This window comes from Phalacrocorax aristotelis, chromosome 11 (genome assembly GCF_949628215.1).
Source record: "Phalacrocorax aristotelis chromosome 11, bGulAri2.1, whole genome shotgun sequence".
In the NCBI taxonomy this organism is placed as follows: Eukaryota; Metazoa; Chordata; class Aves; order Suliformes; family Phalacrocoracidae; genus Phalacrocorax; species Phalacrocorax aristotelis.
The window spans coordinates 12,378,740-12,392,411 of record NC_134286.1 but is presented as its reverse complement, the minus strand read 5'-3'; the positions used below and the strand labels follow the sequence as shown (position 1 = coordinate 12,392,411).

Sequence of the window (13,672 nt, the reverse complement as noted above, 5' to 3'; positions counted from 1 at the left end):
ACCAAGGGATGGTCAGTCATCCCTGCCCACTGAACTGCACCTGTGCTATGAACTGATCTATTCCCAGTTGGATGAGTTCTGATGTCTAGAACATGTTTTCTTGCCTTTTCCTTCCCTTTAATTCACCTGCCCCTCCTCATTACAGCCGCCTGCCGGTGCACAGGTGATGCCATCCTTTACCACCATCAATATCAACAACATCATGCACTGGCCCCCAGAGATAGAGGAGGATGAGGATGAAGACCCTGGATCACCATGCCTGGAAGGAAAGGAATGCGAGAGGTTCTTCTGCTGCTTTGAGGACTGTCAGACAGGAATGTGGCGGGAGGGGCGGGTCCGCATTCACATCTCCCGCCTGGACTCTTACTCTCGTGTCTTCTTCCCCACTGCCTTCCTGCTCTTCAACATTGTCTACTGGATTGCCTATCTCTATCTCTAGCCATTCTTTGTCCTCAGCTGGAATGGACTGGAAATCAGCAAGATGGGCTTCTCAAGGAGCATAGAGAACAGCATCTCTTCCATTGTAGTCGATTGTCGGTCTGAGCACTCCAACCTGGCGATTCCATTTTCCTGCTCTCTCATCTCTTCTGAGAAGAACCAGACAGCTTTTTTTATCCTTCTAACATACCTTTTTAGAGAATCTACCCTTCCCAAACAACCACCTCTCCAGCACCACCAGCATTTTACTCCTTGTAAGATTTTTCCAAAAACATCCTTTTCCCATCTCGAACATTAGGGATTTTGTCAAAAACAAAAACCTTAATGCATTTCATTTTTCTATCCAATCCTACTCCAAAATTCCATTGGAATTGATGGCAAATGGAGTTTTCTGCATAGTTATTCAGACTGAAAAGGAAATAAAGTAGATCTTACAACTTCTGCACCACTTCCACCGGAAAAGACTTTGTGGAGTGCTAGAGGCTTGGAAAGGTCAGAAGGAAAGAAGTGTGGAAGATGATAGCAGTATAGCTTTCCCACAGCAGCTGGGCTTGGCTAAAATGTTTTTAACCTGGCCAGAAAGCTGACAGTGGCACTGACAAGGAGGGAGTAGCTGCAAGCCTCCACCAGCTCCCCACAGAATATCTGTGGAGCATTCCTCATGGAGCACTCCACGTGTTGTACCAAGTGGCACCCAAGGCATACACCCACTGAGGCATTGCTGATTTTCATCAGATGGTAGTAAAAAGCACTTCACAAATTTGAAGGGCCCATCTCCCTTACTGAGCAGACTCTTCGGGGCCCACGATGACATTCTGCTTTGTGATCAGGACTTTGAGCAGGCTGTGCAGCTTATGTTGGGCACAGCCAAAACAGGGAGAAAGTCCTTATGCTACAAGACTAGAAGCAGTCTCATGAGCCAGTTGTGAGGCAGTTTTCTTTGGCCTGTCTCATGTGAGCTGGGCCCTATTGTACCATGCATCTCAGCAGGGCACTGCTCTCCTTCACAATGACACTTGCTGGAACCATCAGATCTGTGCTTGGTAGTAGGTGCTAACCTGAGAAAGGGGTGCTAGAAAAGGGAACACAATCATCTACCAGTACTGCACCTAGGAGTGGCGGGGACAGAGCATTCCTGCAGCTCAGATGCATTTCCTTAATTATCTTTTGTAGGAATTACATAAAAAAGCAGACTTCCTAAAACTGTATGACTCCTCCCAGTTGCCACCAATACTTGCCCGCTTTCTTCCCAAAATCAGGAAGTGGAGTGAGTCATCCTTGGTAGATTTCAGGAAGGTCAGACATAGTGAGATGGTTCCTTATGGTCCATCTTAAAGGGCTAGAGAAGTGCATAATATGGTTTCAACTGGAAAGAAACTGCATAATGTAGAAGAGGAAACTCAGGCCCAAGGTCCATACTGTGTAAATCAGCTGCCTCCCCATTTATATCAACTGTTGATGTGGCCCACAGCACGATTGTGAAAAGCAAGGTGCCATTAATAGTTACTTACTGTGTAAATTGCAAAAAAAAAAAAAAAAATTTTAGAAACAGCATGTTTTAGAAATAATCAGTACTTAAAAGGCTTGTCACAAGACAAAATCTGGCATGGCTGCAGAGAAAAAGTTAGGAACAGCTGGCTCACAGGACAGCTTCAGCGGCAGGAGGTTTTACATATTCTTAGAGAGCAATTTGATCTGGTTTAAAGATGGAGTTCAAGACTGTTAAATCTGATCTGAATAATGAAGTGTCATGTTTAATTCATTCATAAATACAGCCTTACCTTGGTTCCAGAGGAACAGTTAGAGCGCCTAATTAAGTATACAATAGTACACCCCTCAGCTAAGTATAACCTAATGGGGTCAGACCAGCATAGCTCTGGAAGGGGAAATTGTGCCTGTCTAACCTGTTACAGTTCTTCTTTTAAAATATCAAGTAAGAGATAAAGGTTACCTAGAAGCATATTTTGCTTAGCTACTCCAACAGCTTTTGAAAGGATGGAAAGAAATTATGGCGGGTGGTTCTAACTGAGGAAATTGATTTGGCAAAAGAATTATTAAGGAGGTTCTAATTAGAGGAAATTAACTGAGGAGAGGGGAAAAAAGAATTGTTAAGGAGGCTCTAATTAGAGGAAATTAATGTTTTAGAGAGAAAGTCACAGAGAGGGAGAAGTCTAAGAAAAGAATCAAAACAACTTCCAGACAAGGAGAGCTGCTGGGTGACAGCACCGACTCCCAGCCAAGCGGGTTGATGTTCTGCTCCTGATAGCAAAGCGCTATTCAATGTAGCAACAGAAAAACCTCCTATGACTCAACCATACACTGACAGGGAGCTGGATTAAACAGGGTCCTGTGATCTCTGTGGGGAGCCAAAAGGAAAGAGCATCCTATATTAAAACTGGCTCATGCGACAGACTCCGAGTGAAGCATGTCTTTACATATCAGAAGGCAGCTGCTAGCCTGTGCGTGGGAGGGGGCACCCTGGTGGCAAACCAGGGCCCGTGCCAAATACGCTCATTAACAGTATGGTGCCATAAAAGGTGTGCAGGCATTGTAGGCTGTGGTGAACACAGGCAGCAAAATGTGGAAGGGGAGCAGCTGAGAAAGCCATGGTGGAAGGGAAAATTTAACATCCATGTGCAAAGGAGGCCAAATATCTGCAACTGACTGTAGCTTCAAAGCACATGGGAGCCTTGATGGACTCAGATGATCATTATGGGCACCAGAGTACAGACTTCAGCCCTGAGAGTAGCAGCTTGTTGAAATTAGACTTTTTACAGAATCAGCCCAGAGACAAGCAGGGTGTACAAGAGACCTAAGAGGATGACAGGGACTTGGGCAAAGCAGACTTGAAAGATTATAAGATTTCACCAAAAAAAGATAAAGCCAACACACACCTAGGTTATTTAACCAATGATGGAGGATTTGACAGAGGAAAATAGCCTAGCGTGGGCTGGAGCACAAGGAAGCTGATTACTAAGGCTGGGGAAGGAGGAGGGAGGGGGCTTTTTGGCTTAGGGAAATCTGTCCCCATCATAAATAGCTCAATAAATAAAGGCATGCACAAATTCAATCATGTTTTTAAGTTTCTACAGTATCTCAAAAAAGGAAAGCTAAGAAAAGGCAGAAAGAAAAATATGCCATTTCTTTTAGTTACTTTTCAAAGTTCCAGTTTCCTGAAAAAAAGGTTTCCCTGCTATCAGCAGGGAAGCCAGGGCACAGAGATATCCAGTAGCCATGTGTGGCCCTGCTCAGCAAGTTAGTGGGAGCTAAGCCTACTGGTCCCCTCCTAGACTGGCAGGAACAACCTTCGCTTCCCTGCATGCTGTGGTTTCTGCCATCATGCTGGAGTGGGTTATGGTACCGCAGCATCTTTCAGCCCAGGACAGCTGTTGCCTTTTCACCAGTGTCTCCCTAGCTCAGTCCAGAGGACACAGCCCGAGAACATGGGGCTGAGCAGCCATGCCGCAGCAGGCAGAAGGGACGGAGACACCTGGGTGGCTGCACTGCCTACTCCTCTCACGTAGGTTTTAACTGTCTTCCCCCCCCCCGGAGGAGCTGCATATTGCCACTGTCACAGCCAAATTGGCACTGGGCTTCCCTCACCTCCTCCCTCCCCCTCCCAGGGACAAGTGAGTCATCCGCCCACCCCGCAGTGCCTACAGAGGACCTCTGTCAGACAGCTACTACATAACAAGTTTCCTTGCTGGTGGCCCAAGAGTGCCCGATGCTGGCTATCATGGCTGATCCCATAGCAGAAGAGCACACATTCCGTGTTAGTGAACATGGTCAGTTCCACCACTCGCTGGACAATCAGCTCTACAACTTCCAGGAGGAAATGGGTGATGAATTCATCTGCCATATCTGCCTTTAGGCTCTGCTCCAGCCTATGGACAGCCCCTGTGGACATATTTACTGTTTCAGATGCCCTGAGAACTTCATGCAGTATAAACTTGCCCAGTGGAGCAGAAAAAGCTCTCTTTCCAGCACTGCCAGAAGACCAGCCTTTTAGTATGAAGCCGGTTGAACAAGCTGACTATCTTCTGTCCTTGCAAGGCACAGTGCCAGCAGACAATGCAGTGGTATGAACCAGAACATCATCTGCAGAACAGGAATCCTGGTTTCAAGATATACAAATCTGAACTACAGTAGAAAAAGTATCCCAATTCCAAAGGGAAGGAAGAGTCCCCTACCAAGATGAAGATAAACACACCCAAGAGGTACCAAGTGAAGGAGCATCACTTATGGCAGAAAACCCTGCAGCTGCTGTGGTATTGCTAGGGACTGCAAAGCCTGGGCTGGTTAATCTAGCTTTTGAGGACACTGAAGAGGACCTTCCTCAGAGAGTTAGTCTTATGGCTGAAATGAACACAATTGAAAGTCACCAAGAAGACCCAGAGGAAGGGTTGAGGCTAAGGATAGCTTGGGGTAAAGACACCCCACTAGGAAACACTGTTGTGCAGGAAGTTTTGTGGGATTCTGTCTTTGCTACAGATGGAAATATAGCACCTGGGGACCATATTCTTGAGACGAATGGTGTCAAGATCATCAGTGTGACTCACTGCCAAGCTGTCTCTCCTGCGCTACGCCGGGCTCAGTACTGGGGACAGTTCTGTTTAGTATCTTTATCAATGATCTGGATGAGGGGATCGAGTGCACCCTCAATAAGTTTGCAGATGACACCAAGGTGGGAGGGAGTGTTGATCTGTTTGAGGGTAGGAAGGCTCTGCAGAGGGGTCTGGACAGGCTGAATCGATGGGCCAAGGTCAACTGTATGTGGTTCAACAAGGCTAAGCGTCAGGTCCTGCACTTGGGTCACAACAACCCCAGGCAACGCTACAGGTTTGGGGAGGAGTGGCTGGAAAGCTGCCCGGAGGAGAAGGACCTGGGGGTGCTGGCTGACAGCCAGCTGAACAATGAGGCAGCAGCGTGCCCAGGTGGCCAAGAAGGCCAACAGCATCCTGGCTTGTATAAGGAATAGTGTGGCCAGTGGGAGCAGGGCAGTGATGGTGCCCCTGTACTCGGCACTGGTGAGGCCCCACCTTGAATACTGTGTTCAGTTTTGGGCCCCTCAGGAGAAGAAAGACATTGATTTGCTTGCGCGTGTCCAGAGAAGGGCAACAAAGCTGGTGAAGGGTCTGGAGAGCGGGTCTTATGAGGAGTGGCTGGGAAACTGGTGTTGTTTAGTCTGGAGAAGAAGAGGCTGAAGGGAGACCTTATCACCCTCTACAACTACCTGAAAGGAGGTTGTAGTGAGGTGGGGGTTGGTCTCTTCTCCCAAGTAATGAGTGATAGGACAAGAAGGAATGGCCTCGAGCTACACCAGGGGATGTTCAGATTGGATATTAGGAAAAATTTCTTCACCAAAAGGGTTATCAAGCATTGGAACAGGCTACCCAGGAAAGTGGTTGTGTCACCATCCCTGGAGGTATTTAAAAGATATGTAGATGTGAAGCCTAGGGACATGGTTTGGTGGTGGACTTAGCAGTGTTACCTTTATGGTTGGAGTCTATGATCATACGGGTCTTTTCCAACATGAATAGGTCTATGATTCTAACAGCTGGCTAATGACGGGGACTGGAAACAATGATCTCAGCATTTATGTTTTATGGCTTTTGTTTGGAAGATCAAAGGAAGTCAGGAAAAAGGTTGATTCCTCATTTCCCTGTCTCAAATTCCTATCCTTCCTCTCTAAATTATGCTGTGTAAGGGACCATTTTTAGACTGTACGCTCTTCAGGGCAGGGACTATCTTAATTTGTGTTTGTACAAAGACTAGCACACTAGGGCTTGATCCTTAACTGAGATTTCTGGATGCTACTTATTATAGATAATAAACAACAGTATGGACTACCTGTCTTCAACACCACTGTCTATCCACACCTTGAAAGAAGGCTAAAAATTGTCCCCATCCTGATGGGGTTACTGAAGCTGGTTAATATTTTTGTTTCTCCAGAGAAAAATATCTTGCTGGAAACTGGGGAAATGTTGGTCTGATATTTTGGGGTGTATTTTTCTGATTTTTTTTTTTAAGAACAAAGTTTCTTCAAATCAACACTGTTCAGAAGCAGTCTCTACCATTTAAAATCATTACTTCTAAAGCAAGAAAAACCTTTGCTTGGTCCCCTCAGTCTGCTGCCATATTTCCCCAAGTGTTTTGAGAAGGGTTTTGGCATTAATATCTGGTGCACTTTATTTTGGCCTTTCTGCTCCCCATAGTAATGCTGATTACTCTTGGGGTGATCTGCAGGTTCTGAAGAACATCTCCCCCAAGAGCTAACCAGCCTCCTGTCCTAGAACCTCATGGTGGAGCAAAAGCCAGCAGTGCCTGAGCAGCTGTCAAATCCAGCCACGTACGTGAAACCTTACCATTTGCTCCTCTGAAGACGCATTCATTAGTCATGCCTGATGTGCTGGAGAAGTTAACTGGCCTCTCGGTATTGCGCCCCACCCCCACTGCCTCCCACCCTGCATCCTGCTCAGGCCAGCCATGCAGCTGCCACTCCCTTGGCCCTGAAGCTCCCCATAATCTCCCCTAAACACCCAACTTACCGAGCGGAGAAGGGAGCATTGATGCTAATGAAAAAGCCACACACACCTTAAAAACACAACAAGAACATTCTAACACGCAAAGCATTGCATGAGGCCTTCTTAAGAATGGCCTGCTGCCCCAAAAGACTCCTCCACCTCTCCTCTACAACCCATATGTGCTTCATGAACTTGCAGGGGACCATGGCCCCGGCCATCGCCTCACCTCACCCACTACATGGAGGCGGGCTGAGCCTCCCTCCCCCTTATGTTATTTCCTCTCCTTAATCTTCCTTTGGGGGCTTGTTTTCTGGGTTCCATCCTGGGCCACCCCAGGTTTCCCAGCACACCAAAGCTCACCTCGCTGGCCAGCACCCACCCAAGGGCAGCTTTTCCCACACACTCAGAGCTGGGCCATGGCAGCTCCCCCCCGCCCTGGCTGTGGAAACCATGAGGCCGCAGTGCAGCTGCCAGTGCTTAAACTATTACAATTGTAGAATTTCTAAGGTGATTCCCCCCCTTTCTTTCCCCACTTTTGAGTGCCAACGGGAGACGTGGTTATTTTTATTTGAAGTGCAGTGAGGGAGGGCACAGGTTTCTGAGGGACGCCCTGGGGCAGAGGGCTGGGGGGCGCAGGGGAGCAGCTCCACGCAGGCACCCTTCACACCAGCCCAGAAAGAAAAAGCCTCCCTTCTCTCTCTGGCACACGTTATATTCCTTCAAGCTTTGACGGTTCCCAAAATGTTAAAAACATGAGGTGGTAAAGGGGGAGGGTGGGGAGAGAAGAGAAAGTTATATTAAGACATTACTTTTTATATTCCTAAAATACATTCATTATAATTTGTCTTCCTTTTAATACCTCAGATTTATAGGCTTTGGGAAGATTGAATTGAAGGAGAATGATCATGGTCAGAAATGGTTCAAGCTGTGTGCCGCAGGACAAGAGTGGGGACATAAACGCCTCTGCCTGCGCAGCCCCAGCGTGGTTGGGATGGGAGCTGCGACCCCAGGCCCATGCCAGGGTGACCGCTACACTGCACTGATTTGTTATCTGTGTCTCCTTTTGGAGAAATGGCATCAATCGCCTGACAGCACAGCACAGCACATCTTCTGGCAGCCCATTACGGGCAGGAGGAACACACTGAGAAGTGTTGGGGTATAATATGGCTAGGCTCCCAGTGTTCCCATCAGACTGGGTGAGGAAACCCAGGCATCCAGAGGATATGCCCTATTGCCTCCAGACCTGCAATAAAGAGTGTTTGGGAAAAAATACTGGGTTTGGGGTTTTTTTTTTAAGGATGGTATGAGAGAAAATTGAGTCAATTTCTGCCAGAGGAATCTCAGGTCTTTCAGGCTGGTTTTTTTTGTTGTTGCTGTTGCTTATTCTTTATATTGCTGCCTGCCTGATTTTACCCCTCTCTCCTTGTTTTTTCCCCTTCTCCCCACATCTTCCAGAAAAGTAAATAATAGATTCCAGGTCTCATCCATCCCAGCCACACTTCTGGCACCATCTGAGCCCATATGACAATAACAACACCGCAGGATGGAAGAGAGCAACTGAAGCCTTAATGGTTGCTGTAAGCAGGTCGGCATAGCAACATCTCCAGAGAGAGCTCTCCATGGGGTCATTTCCATTCACTTTAAAGCCCACTTGGGCTGCTAGAGTGGTATAAAATGGACTCAAAAAAGCTGTTAATTAGGATTAGCATCTTCAGGAACATGAAGCCACAGTGCCCCAAGCTGAAGCCATTTATCAGAGAGAACTAAGGCCTCTTGACTGCCTTCTGAACAGAGGCACAGGATACCACATGTCAAGGCAGACAACTTTGAAATCAAATGACAGAGCCACCCAGTCATCTATGAGTGAAGTTTCCTACCCCGGCTGCTGAATCACACTGCAGCACCCCTACTGCCATCAGATCACCCTTTGCTGCACTCAAAAGGTTGGCAGGTCCAAGGTGCACCAGCCAGCTGTACAGGAGCAGGGGAGAAGGTACGGATCCAGCTTATTAATGCAAGTTGCATGTGGTGTGAAATCCACAGGGTATATGGTAGGTGCCCCTGGGTGAGGTCTCTGGCCATAACATGTCTATAGGTCTCCAAGAGAAAGCAACCACTGTAGACAAGAGATGGCATCCAGGGATGTCAGCATGCTCTTTCAAGACTAGTCACATACTCCATGGAAAAACAAGGTAGTGACTTACATTTCATAGCTGCCAGGATATGACTTTTATTCTACTGCCATAAGCTTCCTGCCCTTCATCAGTCTGCAACATGGAAGGCCCAAGGAAGGTGATAAGTCCCTCATCTGTAGCAGTAACACAGAAATCCAGCTTTGCAATAACTTCTGTCACACCCATGAGCAAAACAGGCTGTAGGGAAAGGTTGAGCCATTGCCAGGCTGCCGTTGCGCTTATTCGCATCTCTCGTGTTACTGACCCTGACAAAGCTCCTAAGGCAATCTTTTCTGACACCTCCCCTTTCCAAACACAAGGTGAAACACAGATGTCTCCCTCACATTATTCTGCTTCTTTTGGTGTTTTCTTCTCCTCGGGGTAAAACATTACCTGAATCAGAGCTGAGCTGAAGGCAAAACTTCCCAGCTGGGAGTAGAGTACTATCTTCCTTGCATACAGCACTCTTCCTGGAGAAGTACATTAGGTCTGGTCAAAGAATACCTGGGGCAGCAATTCAGGCATTCACACTGCAATCTGTTTTTCAACATCACACAGTTCAGGGCAGCTGGCAGCCATGCTTTCAGCTGTGTCCATCATAAAGACAAAGTCTTTTGCCATATTGAGAGCTGGACCATGTTCAGGCAGATCTGAAATCACTTTTAAGGCAGAACTGGGCCTACACTCTTCTCCCATTTTAGCCATAAAAATCATAGAATCATGGAATAGTTTTGGTTGGAAAGAACCTTTAAAGGTAATCTAAACCAACCCCCCTGCGATAAGCAGGGACATCAACTAGATCAGGTTGCTCAGAGTCCTGTCAGGACTGGCCTTGAATGTTTCCAGGGATGGGGCATCTACAGCCTCTCTGGGCAACCTGTTCTAGTGTTTCACCACCCTCATTATAACAAATTTCTTCCTTACATCTAATCTGAATCTACCCTTTTTTAGTCTGAAACCATTGTCCCATTTTGATACTAAACCAAAAACTGCACAGCTTTTGTGGAACCGTCTCAAAGTCCCTGCATGTCCCCTCTGCTCAACACCACTGGAATATGAAAGCCTAACAGCCAGGTGGAGAAACATGCTGAGCTCATTCAGGTATCTCTCTTTTTTTTCCCCAAGATTTCTCAATATTCTGCTTCTCAATATATTCATCTGGCAGCAAATTATAGATGAAGGAAAAGCATCTCTCCCCTAAGCCATCCAGAGAACACAAAGCAACAAAGCAAAATCAGACAGGGAAACTTCATGTGAGTCATCATCTTCCCTCCTTTCCCTCTTCCTTTCCAACATTGCTGATAGCCCCCGGTCTGTTCCACGCAGCCTGGAACCAGAAGGTACCTATTCCTGCTGCAGGCATAAACCACTTCACTCCGGAGGAGAAAAGAGGATTTTTAAACATGGCAAGACTTTTACTTTCATTTCACGCAAGTAAAGGAAGAAAACAGCAATTGCATCTTTGTACCTCTCTACTTAGGCACCTTGTACATGCTCTTTTAAAGATTGATGGCCCAGTTATGCCAAAACGCTCGCCATCATGCCCAATATGAACCCCCCCCCCAAGAAAAAACAAACAAACAAAACCAACAACAACAAAAACCAAAACCTAAACCCAAAGCAACCAAGCAAAATAAACCAAACAAGTGGATGCATCAAATTGAACACAAGAGTAGTTGTGACCAGTGCAAAACAAGTCAGGGTGGAGATATCTATATATATGAAGTCAACTAAAAGGAAAACAGCCTAATGTCTGTAAAACAGAGAACATGTTTTTGTCAAATCTTCAGATCCATATATCCAAACTGCAAGGCATTTTCAATGGCACTGATTTTGCTGTATCCTACCACATATTTAAAATTAAGTCTTGATCACCAACTTTCACTGCTCAGAAAGGAAGATAAAAACTTGCTCTAGGCTGATACAATTTAAAGAACCATTTCTGATTTCTTTGGACAAATTTTCAGAACAAATACTTTGGTCCTTGAGATAAGTTTTATTTGATCTGCATTGATATTCACAAAGTAACCCGCTTCTCCCTGGCTGAAAAGACTGAAATGTTTGCTACAGAGACTTCAGATAAGCCATTAATACATGTTGCTGGGTTTAGGGGTTATAGGGTCACCATTCCATGTGGACTATAGGTAGCCAACATTTCTGCAGTGTTTAGGACCTGAATTTAAGTTCAGCACCAGTACATATGTTTATATTACTGGAAAACTTGGCAGGTTGAAACATAGTTCAGCATATTTCTAATGTGGTTTCTTCAATGCATTCGTCATCTCCCAGGGAACCTCCAAACTTGGTCTAAGGGGAGGTCCAAGCAGGGCCAGCGTACCTCATCTGAGGAAGCTTGGCTCTTCTGCTTGGTGCACAGAGACTTCAGGCTCATGTAAAGGAGTTACTTGTTGGCTCCTACAGCTCCCCCAGTTTTTATAGCCCTTGGTCTTCAAGAATCGGAATCCAGCAGATTTTATATTGGATTAATTTCAGTGATAGGTCCATGTGTTGGCTTGCCAACATCATTATCAGACTCAATAGCATGAGTCTCTATAGCCATAAAAAGCAAGCCCACCAAGAACTGTCACCTCTGAAGATGAACTAGTGACATAAAGTTCTGCTGCATGTTACAAAGTCTCATAACCAAGTTTTGACTGCGCTTACAGAATCACAGTTCACAGCATGCTACACATTAATCCCCACCTTTCATTAGCTAAAGCAATAGAATCACCTAGTTTGGAACTCTTGGGAAACAAAAGTACAGAAAACTGAGTCCACGTATGCCTTCCCACTGGTGAAAAGGTGGATAAAAAGCAGCGAGGCCCAGGCATAGCACTCCAGAAAGGGAACTCCATTAATTCGTCTTGTCCCTGGTGCCTGCCATCTTCTTTCTGCTCTGTGATTCATTAAATTTAGGCTGCTGCACTTGCAAACTGGAAGTCTTTATTAAGTGATGTGCAGAAACGATCCAAAGGCACAGGAGGTTGCTTGACATGTTTGTTCCATAAGCCAAATGCACACACACGAAAACACACACTTTTTGCCACCAACTATCTCTTGCAGAAACAGGTTTCACCTGCTGATTGTACAGGCTCCTCTCCAGGAAAGAGTTTGTCTGGTGACTCTTGAAAACACCAAGTTAGGAGAGACCTGTAGTGCTGTACATGATGTTTGTTCAGGCTGGGGCACGGGAGTTTTCACTTAGGCCAGCCAGAGGTCCAGGCTCTCCAGGAGTTCTACAGAGGGAAGCAAGAGTGAACCAGGAAGGGCCTCAAGGGAGCAGAAATGCATATGGCTGATACATTCACTTAGAGGAAGAAAGAGGAAGAGCAGAATATGATTTTAGAAGAAGTTTTACCCAAAAGGAAGCTGGTGAATGCAGATAAGGCATTCACGTGTGATTCACGACTTTGGACGGAGAAAGCCCAGCAAGAAAAAAAAAGACAGAAAAAAAAATTTTTGGTCACTAAAAAATGTATCAGAACAGAAACAGTTTCTCACTGTCATCAGATTTTAGAGCAAAGCCAGATCTCTCCTGAGAATATCAGGCTCCTTGTAGCTTGCTTAAAACAGACTCTGTGAGGATGAAGCACAGGGACCTCACTTTCAAGCAAGTAAAGAGCCTACTGACCCCAAGCTGCCCATACCAGCTTGCTGTACTATTTCTCAGACCACAGCCTGGCCAGAATAAGTCAGTGGCTTCTACCCAGTCCCACTGCATGGAGGCAGTTGAAAATTGCTCCAGAGACCTCCGGTACCTGGGAGTAGGTCTCCTTCCCCAGTGATCCTACTGCTCACCCACACCGTACCCCAGGGGAAATAACTTTGTCCCTCTGCTCTATTCAGACATCCTGCTACAGACTACCCCCGAAGGGTCTAAATTGGAGAGCAAATAAATGCTCTCAGGCATTAAGACCCCACATTAGGTAGCCCAGGAATAGCACCAGCCCCCTCCTCCATACAAAAGGCATCTAACTTCTCTGGGGCAGCCAGGACATAGCCAGGCCTTCCCTGAGCCCCGAGATGGGCAGGGTCTGTAGCAGGATCTGCTCAGTGCCTCCTCTCCTCATCTCAGGGTCTGCTGCATTGTAAAGGCAGATTATTATACTGCAAAATTCATTTTAGCTATAACTAGAAAAAGTAATCACAGCAAATGCAACAGCTCAGGAGGAATCAGAGTAGGATTAGACATTCATATGAATAAGAATAACTTCTGCGCTTTGACTTGCTGTGATAAAAATAATAAGAACCTCACTTTTCACGCTCCAGGGCAGAAACCTGATCTCTGAACAAGGTGTTAGAAGGAAATTTCCCCTCCCAATAGTAGTCCCCAACTGTCCAGGCCACAGCATAGGGTTTATCTAGTGGCCATCGCTAGAGACAAAGCTGACTGGAAGCCCATGGGCTTGTTCAGGAGCTGCTGCAACAGGGAGGGAGTAAGGTGTGTTACAGTATATCAGGTGTCAATGAAACAAGCCCATCACTCCCTTTTCTTTTTGCATTTCCTTGCTAAATCTTAGTCACTGACAATCAGTG

The 13,672-nt window shown here is 46.2% G+C and overlaps 1 protein-coding gene across 1 annotated transcript in view; it reads left to right on the top strand.

Annotated features, from left to right (window-relative positions):
- LOC142063357 (gamma-aminobutyric acid receptor subunit gamma-4) overlaps window positions 1-6,786 on the top strand; it is a 44,160-nt gene extending 37,374 nt beyond the window's left edge. The window contains exon 9 of the mRNA XM_075107019.1: window positions 146-6,786. Within this exon, the coding sequence (XP_074963120.1) occupies window positions 146-439 (294 nt within the window). The 3' untranslated portion in view covers window positions 440-6,786. The remainder of the gene's footprint in view (window positions 1-145) is intronic.
- The last annotated feature ends 6,886 nt before the right edge of the window (window positions 6,787-13,672 follow it).